Source organism: Symphalangus syndactylus, chromosome 11 (assembly GCF_028878055.3).
Source record: "Symphalangus syndactylus isolate Jambi chromosome 11, NHGRI_mSymSyn1-v2.1_pri, whole genome shotgun sequence".
Classification (NCBI taxonomy): Eukaryota; Metazoa; Chordata; class Mammalia; order Primates; family Hylobatidae; genus Symphalangus; species Symphalangus syndactylus.
In genome coordinates this window covers 23,897,608-23,916,773 of record NC_072433.2, presented here as the reverse complement: position 1 = coordinate 23,916,773, position 19,166 = coordinate 23,897,608, and the positions used below count along the sequence as shown (strand labels likewise).

The window sequence follows — 19,166 nt, the reverse complement described above, 5'->3', positions numbered from 1 at the left end:
CCAGGCTGGAGTGCAGTGGCATGATCTTGGCTCACTGTAACCTCCGCCTCCCAGGTTCAAGTAATTCTCTTGCCTCAGCCTCATGAGTAGCTGGAATTACAGGCGTGCGCCACAAGGCCTGGCTAATTTTTTTGTGTGTTTTTAGTAGAGATGGGGTTTCACCATATTGGCCAGGCTGGTCTCAAACTCCTGACCTCAGGCAATCTGCCTGCCTCAGCCTCCCAAAGTGCTGGAATTACAGGTGTGAGCCACTGCACCCGGCCAACCTTCTCTTTTATCAGTTGTGCTTTTGGTGTCATATTTAAGAAACCATTGCCTAACCCAAGGTGATGAAAATTGATATGTATGTGTTTGTATAAGAGTTCTATAGTTTTTACTCTTTTATTTAGGTGTATTATCCCCTTTGAGTGAATCTCTGTGTGTGGTGTGAGATAGGGAATAACATCCCCATTTTACAGATAAGGAAACTGAGACACCAATTGGTTATGTGACTTGTCTGTGGTTACACAGCCAGTCAGTGATGTAGTCCAGAATTTGTACCCAGGCCACTAGGCTCCACAGTTGGCTGCCAGCCCTTAACTTGTTCTCAGAGTTAGAGTAAGAATTCTTGAGTTTCATTCGCAGTCAGCTGCTAATGCTCTTCTCTGTCTTCATGGTTTCTTCCAGCTTTAATTTGCTCTCAGTACCAAGACTGTACATTTCCCCTGGTCTTTTCTGAAGTAGGCCTCTATCCCAGGAGTATGTACCAGGCATTATGTATCAACAGTGTCCTCAGGGTCCCCTGTGTCCCCAGGGAGCAGGCCAGGACCTCAGAGCTGTAGGAAGCTTTGTTGTCTTCATTATCTAGAAATTAAAAGCCGGGAGTTGGAGAATTCTCAGGAGCCCTCTCTCCTTCTGACGAAAGAACACAAACATCCTCATGAGCCACCTGCTAATGCATGGTGTCAACCTGGGTGGCTGCTTTTCTGCACAAGGAGAAGTCTCCAAAGCCCCCTTCCTTTTCTCTGTGCTGTGGATGATGGACTTTGTACATTAGCTCAGAGCCATTGTTGAGCCTGTCTGGGGACCTGGGTATCTTTTGTCCTCAGTGGTTCCTATGGATACCAGCCAAGCATTCCTGGGGGGAGAAGATTCTTGGTATTAGGGTAGAAGAGATTCTTCTACTAGAAACTCCATCCATCCCTTCCTGTCCTCCTACCCACCACCACTATCGCTATTACACAGCACTCACACCATTGTGTTGGGCTTCCCGTGTTTTGGTGTATCCTGTTCTAATTTATGTATTGCCTGAATTAGGCTATCCTTTACTGGGCTGAGAACACTCTGATTAAACTTAAATTTCTGCCAGGCACAGTGACTCACTCCTATAATCCCAGCACTTTGGGAGGCCAAAGCAGGTGGATCACCTGAGGTGAGGAGTTTAAGACCAGCCTGGCCAACATGGTAAAACCCCATCTTTACTAAAAATACAAAAGTTAGCCATTTGTGGTGGTGTACACCTGTAGCCCCAGCTACTCGGGAGGCTGAGGTAGGAGAATCGCTTGAACCTGGGAGACGGAGGTTGCAGTGAGCCGAGATTGTGCCACTGTACTCTAGCCTGGGTGACAGAGCAAGACTCCATTTCAAAAAAAAACCAAAAACAACAAAACCCTAATTTCTCTCAAAAAGCACATTCATTTGTTCTGAAGAGACTTGTTTCAAGGTAGCAAATTGAGTCGTGTTTTTTGTTGTTGTTGTTGTTGTTGTTGTTTTTTGATGGAGACTTGCTCTGTTGCCCAGGCTGGAGTGCAGTCGTGTGATCTTGGCTCACTGCAGTCTTGACCTCCTGGGCTCAAGCAATCTTTCTGCTTCAGCCTCCCGAGTAGCTAGGACTATAGGGACATGCCACCACAACCAGCTTGCTTTTTGTATTTTTTGTAGAGATGGGGTTTCACCATGTTGCCCAGGCTGGTCTCGGACTCCTGAGCTCAAGCTATCTGCTTGTCCACGCCTCCCAAAGTGTTGGGATTATAGGCATGAGCCACTGAGCCTGGCCTGTAGTTGTTTTTGAAATCTATTCAGAACCTGATTAGTTTGTATCTTTCTACTATTGAACCCCAAATCAAAGATTTCATTACAGCCAAATATTATTATGTCACATTTAATTAAAATAATCCTGTGCTAGAACCTTGGGTTTTTGAGATTAAAGGTTATTTACTTACTTATTTATATTTGAGAGATAGGGTCTTGCCCTATCACCCAGACTGAAGTGCAGTGGTGCCATCATAGCTCACTGTAGCCTCGAACTCCAGGGCTCACGCCATCCTTTCACTTCAGCTTCCCAAGTAGCTCACAATACAGGTGGGAGCCACCATGCCCAGCTGGTCATTCTTTAATATAACTTTTTTGTTTTTATTTATTTATTTTTGAGACAGAGTCTTGCTGTTTTGCCCAGGTTGGAGTGCAGTAGCACCATCTTGGCTCACTGCAACCTCTGCCTCCCGGGTTCAAGCGATTCTCCTGTCTCAGCCTCCTGAGTAGCTGGGATTACAGGCACATACCACCAGGCCCAGCTAATTTTTGTATTTTTAGTACAGACGGGATTTCAGCATGTTGGCCAGGGTGGTTTCAAACTCCTGACCTCAAGTGATCCACTGGCCTTGGCCTCCTAAAGTGCTGAGATTACAGGTGTGAGCCACCATGCCCAGCCTGGTTATTTGGTTATTCTTATTTTTATCTCTATGTATGTATGTATGTATGTATGACACAGTCTCGCTTTGTCGCCCAGGCTAGAGTGCAGTGGCACCATCTCGGCTCACTGCAACCTCTGCCTCCCGGGTTCAAGCGATTCTCCTGCCTCAGCCTCGTGAGTAGCTGGGATTACAGGTGCCCACCACCACGCCCAGCCAATTTTCGTATTTTTAGTAGAGACAGGGTTTCACCATGTTGGCCAACCATGTAGCTAGGACTACAGGCGTGTGCCACCATGCCTGGCATTTTTTTTAGTAGAGATGGGTTTCGCCATGTTGGCCAGGCTGGTCTCAAACTCCTGACCTCAAGTGATCCGCCCACCTTGGCCTCCCAAAGTGCTAGGATTACAGGTGTAAGCCACTGTGCCACTGTGCCATGCTTTTTTTTTTTTTTTTTTTTTTTTTGAGACAGTCAGGGTCTTGCTGTGTCACCCAGGCTCGAGTTTGGTGGCAGGATCTCAGCTGCAATCCCCTCCTCCTCCCGAGCCCAAGTGATCCTCCTACCTCAGCCTCCCAAGTAGCTGGGACTATAGGCGGCACCATGTGCAACTGATTTGTTTCACTAATTTTTGTTTGTTTGCAGGGTTTTGCTATGTTGGCCAGGCTGGTATTGGACTCCTGAGCTAAAGTGATCTGCCTGCCTCAGCCTCTCAAAACGTTGGGATTACTGGTCTGAATCACTGCGTCCAGGCAGTAAGTTTTTCTTCTTTTGAGACAGTCTCTCTCCGTCACCCAGGCTGGAGTGTAGTGGCATGATCTCAACTCATTGCAACCTCACCCTCTCGGGCTTAAGCAATCCTCCCACCTCAGCCTCCCAAGTAGCTGGGACTGTAGGTGTGTATCACCATACATGTTTATTTTTGTATATTTTATAGAGATGGGGTCTATGTTGCCCAAGCTGGTCTCAAGTTCCTGGACTCGAGCAATCCTCCCACTTTGGCCTCCCAAAGTGTGGGGTGTTTATAGGTGTGAACCACAGCAACTGGCCCATCACTTTTTTTTTTTGAGACGGAGTCTCGCTCTTGTTACCCAGGCTGGAGTGCAATGGCACGATCTTGGCTCACCGCAATCTCCGCCTCCCAGGTTCAAGTGATTCGCCTGCCTCAGCCTCCCAAGTAGCTGGGATTACAGGCGCCCGCCACCACACCAGGCTAATTTTGTATTTTTAGCAGAAACAGGGTATCTCCATGTTGCTCAGGTTAATCTCGAACTCCCGACCTCAGGTGATCCACCTGCCTCGGCCTCCCAAAGTGCTGGGATTACAGAAGTGAGCCACCGTGCCTGGCCCTGGTCCAAGACTTTTTAAAATTACATGTGAGGCCCGGCGTGGTAGCTCATGCCTGTAATCCCATCACTTTGTGAGGCCAAGGCAGGCAGATCACCTAAGGTCAGGTATTTGAGAACAGTCTGGCCAACATGGCAAAACCCCATCTCTACCAAATAAAATTTGATGGGCGTGGTGGCGCACACCTATAGTCCAAGATACTCCAGAGGCTGAGGCAGGAGAATCACTTGAACCTGAGAGGCGGAGGCTGCAGTGAGCTGAGATTGCACCACTGCACTCCAGCCTGAGTGACAGTCTCAAAAAGAAAAAAAAATTACATATAGACTGTTAGCCAAATCCTGACTAGTCTTATTTAGTAGTCTTACGGCTGCTAAATACAGAATGAAATGGGTGGGACTGAGGAGAAAGGGAAGGAATTCCAAGATGAGAAACGGGTGCAATTAAGCTAAAAGCCTTACCCTCTTGTGTTCTCTGTAGACATTCTTTTGACCTAGGCTGTTCTCCATGTCCTGGGCTCAAGTGGTCCTGCCTCGGCTTCCCAAAATGCTGGAGTTATAGGCATGAGTCACCGTGCTCAGCCTAACTTTCTCTTATGTCTGACAGAACACAGTATGGGGAGAAATGGAAAGGGCACGTTGGAGTCACCCAGGCTCTAACCCCTACTCACCTCTCCTCCGGTACCCTGTGCTCCAGGTGGGTGTCAATCCATCAATCCTCCCAAGAGCGGGAGTTTCACAAAGATGGGGACAGAAAGCGGGCAGTGTTCACCCTCCTTCCTACCATCTCCACTGGTACATTTGTTGCTTAAAAGCACAGATGGAGGCCGGGTGCGGTGGCTCACGCCTGTAATCCCAGCACTTTGGGAGGCCGAGACAGGTGGATCACGAAGTCAGGAGATCGAGACCATCCTGGCTAACATGGTGAAACCCTGTCTCTACTAAAAATACAAAAAATTAGCCGGGCGTGGTGGCTGGCACCTGTAATCCAAGCTACTCGGGAAGCTGACGCAGGAGAATGGCGTGAACCCAGGAGGCGGAGCTTGCAGTGAGCCGAGATCGTGCCACTGCACTCCAGCCTGGGCAACAGAGTGAGACTCCATCTCAAAAAAAAAAAAAAAAAAAAAAAAAAAAAAAAAGCACAGATGGGGCTGGGCACGGTGGCTCACACCTGTAATCCCCGCACTTTGGAAGGCTGAGGTGGGTGGATGACCTGAGGTCAGGAGTTCAAGACCAGCCTGGGCAACATGGTGAAACCCAGTCTCTATTTAAAAAAAAAAAAAAAATTAGTTGGGCACAGTGGCACTTGCCTGTAATCCTAGCTACTCAGGAGGCTGAGGCAGAAGAACCTCTTGAGCCTGGGAGGCGGAGGTTGCACTGAGCCGAGACTGAGCCATAGTACTTCAGCCTGGCGACAGAGCGAGACTGTCTCAAAAAAAAAAAAAGCTGAAATCTTGGCCCAGCCACTCACATGCTGTGTCACTTACCTCTTGTAGCTCAGGACTGCTTGAAATAACAGCAGCCATACCCTGTATTAACGTTCTATGGATTAAATGGGCTAATGTAGAGTAAGAACTTAACAGAGTTTGTTTCATAGCTCTTCGCAATGGAACATTAGGCAGCTGAAGAACGAACTGATACAGGGTGAGTTCCAGTGCTGTCATGTTACATAATAGTAATGGACCAATGTGGTATTTCTTGAATTTGCTAACTCTACCGTGGTTATGTAAAAGAATATCCCCTTCCTAGACGACTCATACTTTGTGACCGTGTGGGCAGAAAAAGATGAGGCAGAACCTGGGGAATCCAGGTGAAAGGCCGTCAGGGAGCTCACCACGTTGCACTTTCCAGACGAATGGAAACTATTTTCAAAAAAAGGAGAGGTTAAAAGAAAGAAATGGTAGTTCTTAGTTTTATTATAACCTTGTATTTTCTGGCAAAAAGATAAATCTAAACTGGGCACACAGCTCAAGTGTCAGCCTTGGGATGACCTAAGCAGCAAAAATTTGGCCTATTTAATAAAATGCACAGGAGCTCGCAGCCGCATTTATTAGAAAAATATTATCCTTCGGAAATTCCTTTCTTGAAGATTGGCTCCAGGCATTGTTCTTTTTGTTTTTATCCAATTCCCCTTCCTTGGCAGGCAGCCAGGCGCTCCGATGCTCACAGGCCATGGGACAGTCCAGTTCCCTGCAGACCCAGCAGGGCGTGGGCGGGCAGAGCCGCACCGTGAAGTCCGCCTGTTATTTCCATCGGGTGGTCCTGGAGACGACTCGGGAAATGGGTCACCGGAACTCCACAGCGGCCAGACGCCCATCCAATTTGCCTGCGGGAACTTGCTCTTCACCTTTTCTTCACAAACTTCTTTCTGGAAGCGTTGGGATTTAAGCGTCTCCGCCCAGCTCCCAAGGTGCTGTCCCGGACCTGCAGGGTAGCTGAGCGGCTGGAGATGTCGTTCTCGACAAAGGGCGACACCCCGGCGATGTAGTCAGGGGCGAACACGTTGGTTTTCTGCCTGGCCTTTCGGGAGAGTCGCAGCTGAGGGAAGCGCTGATCCTCGGTGAGATGGGGGTTGATGGCGTATTTGCCCCCTTTGGGAGTGGGAAGCGAGTACTGGAAATAAGACAAGGAAGGGCCATTAGAAGAAGGGGAGCCACAGTCACACAAGGCCACGGCTGGTAAGGTGCAGCCGACCTTTGCAGATCCTGGTGCAGGCAGATGACAGCGGGTGGTAACTGACTGCCTACCATGTGCCAGGTGTGACATGCCGCCGCCTCCCACCTGATTCCCACCTCAATTCACACATGAAAAACCCAACACGGTATTTTGACTACATACGTTCAGCTAAAGACAATAAGAAATAGAAATACAAAACATTCCAGTGTGTATTTACACACACGTATGTATTTCCTAGCTCTGTCCATTGTAGCCAAGATGCAATGACACCACAGGGCAACAGACACACCCAGTCCCCAGATCTTTACTTCTAAAAACCATCCTGCATCAAAAACCAGAGCTCCTGAGAGAAATGGCAGATTCTGGGGCACAGGCAGGAGACGGCTGAGTGTCTGGGAACTTCTTGTTGTGCCATAAAGTGTTCAAAGAGTACCTGGGATCTGTCAAAAGAACACAGGCTCCCACTGGCCACACATGGCACAACGAGAGGCTCAAAATGACAGGGACAGATCACAACCTGTAGACTATAACAAAAATCCACAAGACCACACTCATACAAATCAATAAATGGGACTAAAAGGAAAGTTGTTCTTTAGAATACCAGGTCATAAACACGGAAGGAATGACAGAAAATCACCATTTGGCAATAATCACTATAATAACTGTTTCAGGCAACTGAAACAGAGAAATAATATATACATAGTCTCAGTCTCTTTCTACAAATTAAGTATTATAAATAACTTTACAGGGGATGAAGGTAGCAGAAGCCACTGAACCAAGTGATCAAAGTTAGTATCACCAGTAAATTAGACAATTATCATTTACCCACTGAAACGAAGTCCTGAGAAGGACACATCAGGGGTGTTCCTGCCAAAACTGCATAGCCCCCATCTAATCCAATCCTGAGGAAATATCAGACACACCCAAGGAGAGGGACGTTCTACAAAGGAACGGGCTCATACTCTTCAAAACTGTCAAGGTCATCTAAGACAAAAGACTGAGAAAGGACCCCAGTCGAAAAAAGACGAGATGACAAAATGCAACGTTTCATCCTAGACTGGATTCTGGTCCCAAAAAATCCCCTTCGTTTGTCAGAAAGGAAATTTGTGGAATAACTAACTGGCAAAATCTGGATTTGGGTCTGCAGATTACACATTGGTATCACAGCAATGCTGATCTCTTGATTTTGATAATTATACTGTGGTTACATAAGATAAAGTCCTTGTTTCAAGGCAAAAGGGCATTATGTGTACAATTTACTCTCAGGTGGTTCAGGAAAAAAATATGTACATGTATAAAGAGAAGGCAGATGTGGTACATGATTAAACCTGGGAAATCGGGTGACGGGTAAACAGGAATTATTAGCCGGGCGCGGTGGCTCGCGCCTGTAATCCCAGCACTTTGGGAGGCTGAGGTGGGCGAATCACCTGAGGTCAGGAGTTTGAGAACATCCTGGCCAACATGGCAAAACCCCATCTCTACTAAAGATAAATTAGCCAAGCATGGTGGCGTGTGCCTGTAGTCCCAGCTACTTGGGAGGCTGAGGCAGGAGAATCGCTTGAACCCAGGAGATGGAGTTTCAGTGAGCCAAGATTGCGCCACTGCACTCCAGCCTGGGTGAGAGTGAGACCCTTTCTCAAACAACAGAAAAACCCCAGGAATTGTTTGTACTGTTTTTACAACTTTTCTGTAAGTTGAAAATTATTTCAAAATTGAAAGTAAAGGTTCTTCTCATGCACACGTGGCTGTTTGACTGCTGGGAGAGGCCAGTGCCACTCATTCGTCCTCCAATCCTTCCCTCCCGATTCTCTGCGTCGGCAGCTGCTGCGCATCTAGCCCGTCTGGCCCTCTCTTCTGTGCGATCTTTCCACACCCGTTCCTCTCTGCATCATGGGCTTCCCGAGACCCTGCCCATCCTTCAACTCCTGCACAAATCTAACCTCCGCCTTACTCCAAATGAGCTCCCCCTTCCTGAGCCGCTACCGTAGTCTTTCACAGCTACTGCCCGAATGACTGGTCGCTTCTCATGAGATGGCATCTGTCACACACTCTCCCCGCTCCGTCTTGGTACCTACGTCACAGGCTTTCAATCCTCGATCTCGCAGAAACGACTAGACTAGGTTTTCTTTTGTCCTTTCTGTTCTTTTTGACTCTGGTGTTGGGAGGGGACTGGGAGAGGCGCCACTCACCCGGAGGCCACGGGGGTTCAGCACCTTGGGGTTGCGGGAGAAGTGCATGTGCAGGGTGCCATCGTCGCTGACGGTCACGGACACTTTCTTCAGGGTCTTGTTCCCACAGTGTGAACAGAACACTCGGCTCATGTCAGACGTTGTCCTGGGAGACACAAAAGGAGATGATCTGTACCAAAGCCACAGGCAGCAAACGCCTCCCCAGAGCACAAGGTGGGTCTCAGGCCTCAGGAGAAGAAACAGGGAAGGGCTGAAACGCACCACACACATCACAAAAACGGAGGCCACTGAAGCTGTCAGCAGAGGGCCACCGCGTCCCTCTGAGGGACAGATAAACCACAGGAGGGGCGGGTAAGGAAGTGTGCAAGCGAGCAGGATGCAGTTAGGTGAATCCCGAACCCTTCCTACACACCGCCAGGCCCTGTTCTGTAGGGGTTCACATCACTAGTCCTGGGAGGATGGCACCATCTCCATTTTACAGATGGGGAAACTGAGGCAAGTTAAGGCAGCTTGCCCAAGGTCACCCAGCTGGTCCATGGCAGATAAACCCAGGCAGTCTGGCTCCAGAATCAATGCCCTTCACATCACGGCACTTTCTCGAGGGGCACCTCGTCACACCATGAGCTACCTTCTCTCCAAATGTCAGCCTGGGTGTTAACTCTGGAGCAGCTCTGGAGGCGGCAGAGCATATTAATGAGTGAGACAGGAAACACGCTGCTGTGGCTGAACTAAGCCCGGGCACTGAGGGCAGAACCAAGGCTTCCCCCGCCTATGCACTCAAGCCCCGACAGTGGACCCTCGACAGGAGAAAGCTGCTGCTGTCAACGGCAAAGCAGTGGCCCTGGTCCCTGTCCTTCTGGAGTTCTCCATCAATTCCCAATGGTCAAGACACAAGAGCTGTGTGGAACGGCTGGAGAAGCCAAATGCCTCATCTGAAGTCTCTTGTGAGTGAACTAAGCACCTCGTAACAAGTGTTGGGACCTAATTATTTTGTACATCAAACTGTGCACTCACGGGGCTAATCTGACAAGAATGAAGAACATTCCAAGTGTTTCTAAGAATTGAGTGTTAATCTGGTGAATTTAGTGCTTCTATAACAAAGGACGTTGGAGAAAATGGAATTTTATAAAGCCAGGAGCTTTACTGTCATGAGCCTGAAACAGCAAAGGGACGTGAAGCTTCAGAGGAAGGTACGGGCCGCTCTGAGTGGCTGGCGGCCACTAGCAGTGCCAGGGTGGCTGGCGGGATGGGGCCCCAAGCCTGAGTGCTGGGTTATGCTCAGGCCTTCAGGGAATGAGGCTTCACACAGGCAACTCCCCGCCCAGTGGAAGAGCTGGGGACCCAGAGAGGCAACTCTGATGATTCAGAAAGTTCCTCATGGGCCTCTACAAGGGGCACCACCAGATGATCTATGTGATGCCCCCAGACCCAGCCTGAGCCTGCAGAATGGCAGATGCCACCCTAAAATAGGTCCCCAGGCCACACTCCACCAGCAAGGCTGCGGCAGAGGCTCTTCCACGCCTACCAGGCGGTCTCCAGGGTCCCAGAGGCCTCTCTACAGAACACCAGCCCTCACCACAGGAACCAACTCAAGAGTCAGAAAAGCAACGAGAGGTCAGTGGTCAAGAAACTAACAGTTCACCCAATAGGCACGCTGCGTATGTATCAGATACCACAGAGTCCTTGACACGACTGTCTTCCTAGTTCCTCACAACCACCTTCTCAATCTTATTAAGCATCTGATACGACCGGTTGTGGTGGCTCATGCCTGCAATCCCAGCTCTTTGGGAGGCCGAGGCAGGCAGATCACTTGAGCTCAGGCATTTGAGATCAGCTTAGCCAACACAGTGAAACCCTGTCACTACTAAAAATACAAAAAGTTAACCAGATGTGGTGGCGGGTGCCTGTCGTCCCAGCTACTCAGGAGGCTGGGGCAGGAGAATCACTTGAACCTGGGAGGCAGAGATTGCAGTGAGCCTAGACTGTGCCACTGCACTCCAGGCAACAGACTCTGTCTCAGAAAAAAAAAACAAAAAACCCAAAAAACCAAAAGCAAGAATCTGGGTCGGGCACAGTGGCTCATGCCTGTAATCTCAGCACTTTGGGAGGCTAAGTTCGGCGGATCAGAGGTCAGGAGATCAAGACCATCCTGGCTAACACGGTGAAACCCCGTCTCTACTAAAAATACAAAAAATTAGCCAGGCGTGGTGGCGGGCACCTGTAGTCCCAGCTACTCAGAGGCTGAGGCAGGAGAATCGCTTGAATCCGGGAGGCAAAGGTTGCAGTGAGTAGAGATCGCGCCATTGCACTCCAGCCTGGACAACAAGAGAGAAACTCTGTCTCCAAAAAAAAAAAAAAAAAAAAAAAAAAAAAAAGAATCTGATAGGTGGATGGCTCACACCTGTAATCCCACCACTTGAGGAGGACGAGATAAGAGGATTGCTTGAGGCCAGGAGTTAAAGACCAGCCTGGGCAACATAGTGAGACCTCGTCTCAAAGAAAAGAATCTGAAGCACAAAGAAGTGAATCAGCTTTTGCAAAATCACACCGGCAGCTGGATTTGAACCCATGTACTCTTCTTTTTGTAAATAGAACATCTCTCAAGTAAAAGCAAACAAAACACAACAAACCTGTATGTATCCGTCACCCCCCAGCTTCAAAAACTATCAATTCACGGCCAATCTTTTTCATCTCCACCCCCACCCACTCCTTCTACTTGTGGATTATGTCAAAGCAAATCCCAGACATTCCAAGGACAAACATTTCAGTATGTACTGCTGAAGAATGGGGCTCACTGTTCCACAACCCATGTCCCTAACCCCATGCCACTGAGATACGGTGGGAGGTCACTGGCAACCTCTGTCCCCAAGTTCTCAGTGCCCAGGTGGAGACAGAACCCAGGCCCCAGAGGAATGACGAGGTGGAAGAAACACACATAACGCAGGGCTCCCTTTAAACAAGTCTGTAGAAGAAACAGGAAGAGTGGGCCGGGCGTGGTGGCTCACACCTATAATCCCAGCTCTTTGGGAGGCTGAGGTGGATGGATCATTTGGAGTCAGGAGTTCAAGACCAGCCTGACCAACATGGTGAAACCCCGCCTCTACTAGAAACATACAGAAATTAAATTAGTCGGGTGCAGTGGAATGTGCCTCTAGTCCCAGCTACTTGGGAGGCTGAGGCAGAACTGCTTGAACCCAGGAGGCAGAGGTTGCAGTGAGCTGAGACTGCACCACTGCACTCCAGCCTGGGTGACAGAGTGAGACTGTGTCTCAAAACAAAAAAAGAAACAGGAAGAGTGTTCCACAGAGGGCACCAGGGCCAGGTCACCAGCCACATACTTGAAACAGCCATGGCAGCGCAAGATGTAGCTCCGGGCCTCACGAATCAGCATGCCGTTCACCGCCAGCACGTGCAGCCCCATCTGCAGCAGAACATTCTACAACCACAAGTTAAAGAAGAACTCAGTTTTCTTTTCACATTAATTTTGTAATTACAGTTAAAGGAACTTCACAAACCCTGCGCTGCCCATATTCCTTGGCCTTTGAGAAGGAAACTCAGCCTGGGGAGGCCTCTCAAGATGTGTAAACGAGGACGAAGACCCAGGTGTCTTTCTAACACCATCCTGGAGACTGTGTTCGTCATTTTCCATGACCTGTCATTAGCAAGCTCTCTCAACAGACATTTTATTTTGTCAGGGCCAAATATACTCATTGCTGGGCTGAAAACCCTCTCTCCCTGTGTTAAGAACCTGACTGACCACATGGCATTATATATACTGAAAAAAAAATCATAAATAGTAAACTTTAAACATTTAATGTACTATACAAATGTTGTCATTATATCACGATTGTCTAGCCTCTAAGCAAGACCAAGAATCACCAAATGGCACAGGTGGTTTCCAGAACCAAGAAAAGCAGCGCTGCACAGCATCAGCTCTGTGTACATCTGTACACTTCGGTAGGACCACTGCTGATGACGTGTGTGACACACGGCCCAGGCCCACCCTACCCACCTGCATGGCGAAGTCTGTGGTCACGCAGCCAACCCGAACGTCCTCGGGGACGTCGCACTGCTCCAGCTCCTGCTGGATCTGCTTGATGTTACTGGGGGTTATCCAGCCACCCCCGTCGCCATCGCTGTCATCTTTTCTGTCTTCAAACCCGTTTTCTTCCTCCTCCTCCTCACTTGGAACGTCCTCACCTCTGTCAATCTGAAACATAAACAGACCTTTCAAACCCCCAGCCCACAGCAGCAGCATGGGAGAAGTTGAGCTGTCGTCAGAAGACCAAAAGTCAAGGCCTCACCAGCAGCTCCTGCAGTTCATGATCGATGTTGGGCAGAGGGTTTCTCCAGAACATGAAGGAACTAAATTCCAAGTTCTCAGGCTCACAAGCTGGGTGTCCTTTTTCTGTTCCTTGTAGGGGTTTAGGCTGAAATTAAAAGAAACAATTTTAAAACCTGAAAATTCATCTGTAGCCTCTCAGGTTACAGATGAAATCACATATGTCATATAAGTCAGATCAGACAGGGCTGGACAAACTACGTTATTGGTCCACGTAAATTTAGTTCACTGTGAACAGATAACTTAGAGAGATGTGACATGTTTCAGAAAAGAGCATTTAGAGCCTGGCTTGCCTAAGAAATTACCTTGGAGGGCAGATGGAAACCAGAAATGTGCAGAGGTGTTTCTGGGTGCTGAATCGATGAGCTCACTTTAACCTTTAAAAAAACAAAAAACATATTTTACCTCTTTATCAAAATTAAAGATATCCAGTTTTTTTTTTTTTGACTGGGCACGATGGCTCACGCCTGTAATCCCAGCACTTTGGGAGGCCGAGGTGGGCGGATCACCCAAGGTCAGGAATTGGAGACCAGCCTGGCCAACGTGGCAAAACCCTGTCTCTACTAAAAATATAAAAATTAGCCGGGCGTGGTGGCAGGCACCTGTAATCCCAGCTACTCAGGAGGCTGAAGCAGGAGAATCGCTTGAACCCGGGAGGCGAAGGTTGCAGTGAGCTGAGATCATGCCACTGCATTCCAGCCTGGGCGACAAGAGCGAGACTCTGTCTCAAAAAAAAAAAAAAAAGGATGTCCAATTTTTTTTTTTTTTTTGAGATAGGGTCTTGCTCTGTCACCCAGGCTGGAGGGGAGTGGCACAATCTCGGCTCACTGCAACCTAACCTCCGACTCCCAGGTTCAAGCGATTCTCATGCTTCAGCCTCCCAAGTAGCTGGGATTACAGGTGTGTGCCACCATGCCCCACTGATTTTCATACTTTTTAGTAGAGATGGGGTTTCGCCATGTTGTCCAGGCTGGTCTCAAACTCCTAGCCTCAAGTGATCTGCCCATCTCAGCCTCCCAAAGCGCTGGGATTACACACAGGAGCCACTGCACCTGGCTGACATACAATGTTGAAAAAAATCAGAGAATAAAAATAAAAAAATAGCTGGGTGCAGTGGCTTAGGAAGGCTGAGGTAGGAGGATTGTTTTGGGCCAGGATTTTAAGACCAGCCTGGACAAAAGTGACACCCTGTCTCTATAAAATAATTTTAAAATTAGCCAGGCATGGTGGTGTACACCTATAGTCCCAGCTACTCGGGAGGCTGAGGTAGGAGGACTGCTTGTGCTCAGGAGTTTGATGCTGCAGTGAGCTGTGATCAGCGCCACTGTACTCCAGCCCAGGTGATGACAGGATCCTGTCTCATTAAAAAACAAACAAACAAACAAAAAACAAGTGTGGTAGTTCATGCCTGTAATCTCAGCATTCTGGGAGGCCAAGGTGGGAGGATGGCTTGAGCCCAGGAGTTTGAGACCAGTCTGGGCGGCACAGTGAGACCCCATCTCTCTGAAAAAAATTTGAGGGTAGTTTCAACTAGTGCAAAAATATGAGTCCACCATAGTTTTGATGACTTTAGGCAGAGAAGATTAAGCAACTATTTGTCAACACTACTGAAAATGAATTATTATTAGGTTAAAATTTTTAACTGCTAAAATCCTCTGGCTTAGAAATAGACAATGGGTGCAGGCACAAACTTATCAGTCTCTTCAACCTAGCCACAGTGGGTAAGACCCTAAAAGCACAATAGGAAGTCAAAGTTTTGAAGGAAGCAAGGTTTGAAAAAACACAAGTACTTAGTGTTCCTTCTTTTTTACCTGCAGAAGGCTCTTTTTTTGAGACAGGGTCTCACTGTCACCCAGTCTAGGGTGCAGTGGTATGATCACAACTCACTGCAGCCTCAATCTCCTGGGCCGAAGTGATCCTTCTGACTCAGCCTCTCAAGTAGCTGGGACTAAAGGTGCACACCACCATGTCCGGCTAGCTTTTTTTTTTTTTTTTTTTTGTAGAGACGGGGTTGCCCAGGCTGGTCTCAAGTGCCCAGGCTCAAGTGATGCTCCTGCCTTGGCCTCCCAAAGCCCTGGGATTACAGGCGTAAGCCACAGCACCTGGCCAGAAAGAATTCTGTTTTTTTTTAAAATTATTATATACAGATATATAGATTTTTATTCTTTTTGCATTTTCCAAATTTAAACAACCTTTCCCAAAAACCTACAGATCCAAAGAGACTAATCAGGAGGCTGAGGTGGGAGGATCACTTGAGCCCAGGAGTTCTGAGACCAGCCTGGGCAACACAGCTAGACCCTGGATCAAGGAGGGAAAAAAAAAAAGGGACTGAGACACATTTGCCAATTGTAATGTATGAACCTCATTGGGATCCTGATCCAAACAAACAAACTCTTTAACATTTACAAAATAACTGGGGAATGTGAACGTTGACTGGGTATTTGATAACAGGCATTACTATTAATTTTGTGTAGGTGTAATGATGGCTTTAAAGTTTTTAAGAGTCTTGATCTTTAGAGACATATCAAGAAATATCAATCAGTGAAATAGTATACGATGTCTGAGTTTAAAATACTCAGGACTGAGGCCAGGCACAATGGCTCACACCTATAATCCCAGCACTTTGGGAGGCCGAGGCGGGTGCATCACCTGAGGTCAGGAGTTCGAGACCAGCCTGACCAACATGGCGAAACCCCGTCTCTACTAAAAATACAAAAATTAGCCGGGTGTGGGTGGGCGCCTGTAATTCCACCAACTACTCGCGAGGCTGAGGCAAGAGAATTGCTTGAACCCGGGAGGCAGAGGCTGCAGTGAGCCGAGATCACGCCGTTGCACTCTAGCCTGGGTGACAGAGTGAGACTCCATCTCAAAAAAAAAAAAAAAAAAAAAAAAAAAAAGTACTCAGGGCTGTGGATCAGTGTAGATGAATACAGACTAGCTATGAGATAATTGGAGGGCGGATGATGGGGACCCTGGGTCCATTACATTAGTCCTTCTACTTTTGTATACCTGACAGTTCCCATAATACAAAGCTTTTAAAAACCCATCCCCTTGATTTACCTTCTGTGGTTCTTGTTTTAGGTGAGACACCCCAACAAACTCTGCTTCCAACTGGTATGTGAGCGCAAGCACTTGGATGTCTGTGGCAGAGAGGCTGGGGTAGTCTCCTGTTTTCTTTGAAAACTCAGTCACTGTAAACAACAGATTTACATCTTCAGTTAGAGGTAAAAAGCCATATGACCTTGGATAACCAATGGAAGTATCAAAACAATTTAGAACGGATCACTATGTCATGAATTAACACTTTCATCCATTTTCTGACCTTTTCCTTTCCTACTCGCAGTTGAGAAATTTGTATTCTCCACCACCAAGATTCATGCCAGTTAGATTTACTGTAACACCCTTATCAAATGCAGAGGAAGGAGCAGAAAGTTGGCTGGGGCCAGGCGTGGTGGCTCACACCTGTAATCCCAACACTTTGGGAGGCTGAGGTGGGCAGATCACTTGAGGTCAGGAGACCAGCCTGGCTAACGTGGTGAAACCTGTCTCTAATAAATATACAAAAATTATCCAGGTGTGGTAGTGGGGGCCTGTAATCCCAGCTAGTCGGGAGGCTGAGGCAGGAGAATCGTTTCAACCTGGGAGGCGGAGGTTGCAGTGAGTCAAGATTGTGCCACTGCACTCCAGCTTGGGTGACAGAGTGAGACTCCTTTTCAAAAAGAAAGAAAGTTGGGGTGTGGTGGCTCACGCCTCACTACAGGAGGCTGAGGTGGGTAGATCACTTGAGGTCAGGAGTTCGAGACCAGCCTGGCCAACATGGTGAAACCCCTTGTCTCCTAAAAATACAAAAGTTAGCCAGGTGTGGTGGCATGTGCCTGTAGTCCCAGCTACTCGGGAGGCTGAGGCAGAAGAATCGCTGGAACCCGGGAGGTGAAGGCTGCAGTGAGCCAAGATCGTGCCACTGCACTCCAGGCTAGGCAACACAGCCAGACTCCCATCTCAAAAAAAAAAAAAAAAAAAAGTTTCAGATTTAGGAGCATTCTGGATTTCAGATCCAGTATGCTCAACTTGTAATTGTAGTAGTCTATGAGGAAACAAAAAGCATGTGCTTAATGCATAATAAATGTCAGACTGCTGTTATTCTCCAGAGTCATCCATAATAAACACTTAAAATTTCCTGAAATTAACAGAAAGATGTCTCCTGCTACCCTGGTACAAGGAACACTAGGTATACTGCTCTTATTTCCTAAAAAACAGACATTAGCAGCAACGAAAATTTACTGTGCACTTACTGTGTACTAGGCACTGCATTAAAAGCTTTATGTGTTAATTCATTTCATCCTTTGCCAATCTTCAGAAGTACTATTAGTATTTCCTTGGAAAGATTTAGTAAGTTGGCAAAGATCACAGAGCTACTAAGTTGGTGGAGAAAATTGTAGAAATCACAAACAGAGGAGGGTAACATCATCTCCACTATCAGCCTCTAACCTCTAAAACACTTCCAACCACTGAGGGGCCTTTCCTGGGTATCACCTTGATTCCCAACAAGAGAACAACGCTGACTCCTAAGCCAAGAGGCAATTTTTAAATTTTCTTTTTATTTTTTTTGAGACGGAGTCTCACTCTGTCGCCCAGGCTGGAGTGCAGTGGTGTGATCTCGGCTCACTGCAACCTCCACCTCCAGGTTCAAGCAATTCTCCTGCCTCAGCCTCCCAAGTAGCTGGGATTACAGGAGCACACCACCACGCCCAGCTAATTTTGTATTTTTAGTAGAGGCAGGGTTTCACCATGTTGGTCAGGCTGGTCTCGAATTCCTGACCTCAGGTGATGCGCCCGCCTCGGCCTCCCAGTGCTGGGATTACAGGCCGTAAGCCACCGCAACCAGCTTAATTTTCGTTCACATTAATACAATGCCTTAAAAGCATTCCCTTTTTAAAGCTCTGCCAGGTGCAGATCTTTATATCCAGTCATCAGCCTAACCTACTGAAAAGAAATGGACGAGAGTAATAGCAAGAGATCCAAGCTCTTATTTTAAATCCAAATAAATTTATTGCGTGTCTGCAAAGTGCTTGACACTGTGCTGACTGCCATATTCCTCAGTTCATGCTCACTGCAACCTTGGAGACAGATACAATTTTTATTCCCATTTTGCAGATGAGGTAAACGAGGCCCAAACTTGAATGCTATGCCCGAGGGCATACAGCTAGTTACTGGCTGACTCCAGACCCAGGAAGCCTCTCCCCGACCACGATCTCCTAGAAAGTGCTGGCTCTAAATCTACTGCTCTGATAAGGCAGCTAGACCCCAACTCGCACCCAACTGCGTGCCACCTGCGCCCTGGACCCCAGCTTCCCGTCAACACCAGGGCAGAGGCACTCACCCAGCCGCACGTATTCCGGTAAGGGCTCCTTGAACCGCAGCTCGTAGGGCAGGACAGCGAGCCGCCTGCGTGTGGCCTTATCCCGAATCTCAGTGACCACCTCCCGGATGGTGTAAATGTTCTTCCCGATGTCCTGCGGACAGAACGCCCCTGCTCAGACCCGCCCGCACCAAGCAACGCTCCGCCCGACTCCACGCACTCCCGGAGGGGCGGCCAGCCTAGATCTCTCTCGTCCCGGAGGGAGCTCCCTGTACCTGCAGAGCCGCATCCCGCAGGAAAGCCCCAGCATCCGCCACAACGTGCTCCACTGGGGCCATGTTGGCTGCGTGAGCGGGGAGCGCGCATGCGCACGGAGTTTGCGCCGGCTCCTATGTCCGTCTGGGCCTCTGGGAACCAGGAAGAGCAGCCGCGACTTGGCTGCGCCTCCTGGCGGCCGCGCCAGCACCTCCCGGCTCTACCCGCGCGCATGCGCAGCGACACCGCCCGCATAGCCAGAGAAATGTGGGCGGGTCAAACCTTGGGGGACACCTGGGAAATCGGCTTCAGCTTCTAGACCTTAGCGCCTGCTT

The 19,166-nt window shown here is 48.4% G+C and overlaps 1 protein-coding gene across 1 annotated transcript; it reads right to left on the bottom strand.

Annotated features, from left to right (window-relative positions):
• Positions 1-5,908: 5,908 nt before the first annotated feature.
• Positions 5,909-19,012, bottom strand: NOB1 (NIN1 (RPN12) binding protein 1 homolog). Its single transcript, XM_055297790.2, has 9 exons — positions 18,852-19,012; positions 18,598-18,730; positions 16,278-16,408; positions 13,523-13,594; positions 13,180-13,305; positions 12,888-13,085; positions 12,214-12,311; positions 8,876-9,020; positions 5,909-6,623 (listed from the first exon to the last, which is right to left on the bottom strand). Exons 1-9 carry the CDS (start codon positions 18,912-18,914, stop codon positions 6,354-6,356), a joined length of 1,236 nt encoding a protein of 411 aa, XP_055153765.1. The 5' UTR covers positions 18,915-19,012; the 3' UTR covers positions 5,909-6,353.
• Between the last annotated feature and the right edge of the window lie 154 nt (positions 19,013-19,166).

Excerpts from the sequence above, each read along its gene's own strand:
- NOB1 (XM_055297790.2), bottom strand. The coding sequence starts at position 18,914 with ATGGCCCCAGTGGAGCACGTTGTGGCGGATGCTGGGGCTTTCCTGCGG. Across the intron at positions 9,021-12,213 it reads CGCTGCCATGGCTGTTTCAA|GACAACGTCTGACATGAGCC; the intron begins GTATGTGGCTGG and ends TGTGTCTCCCAG. Across the intron at positions 6,624-8,875 it reads TGAACCCCCGTGGCCTCCGG|TACTCGCTTCCCACTCCCAA; the intron begins GTGAGTGGCGCC and ends TCTTATTTCCAG.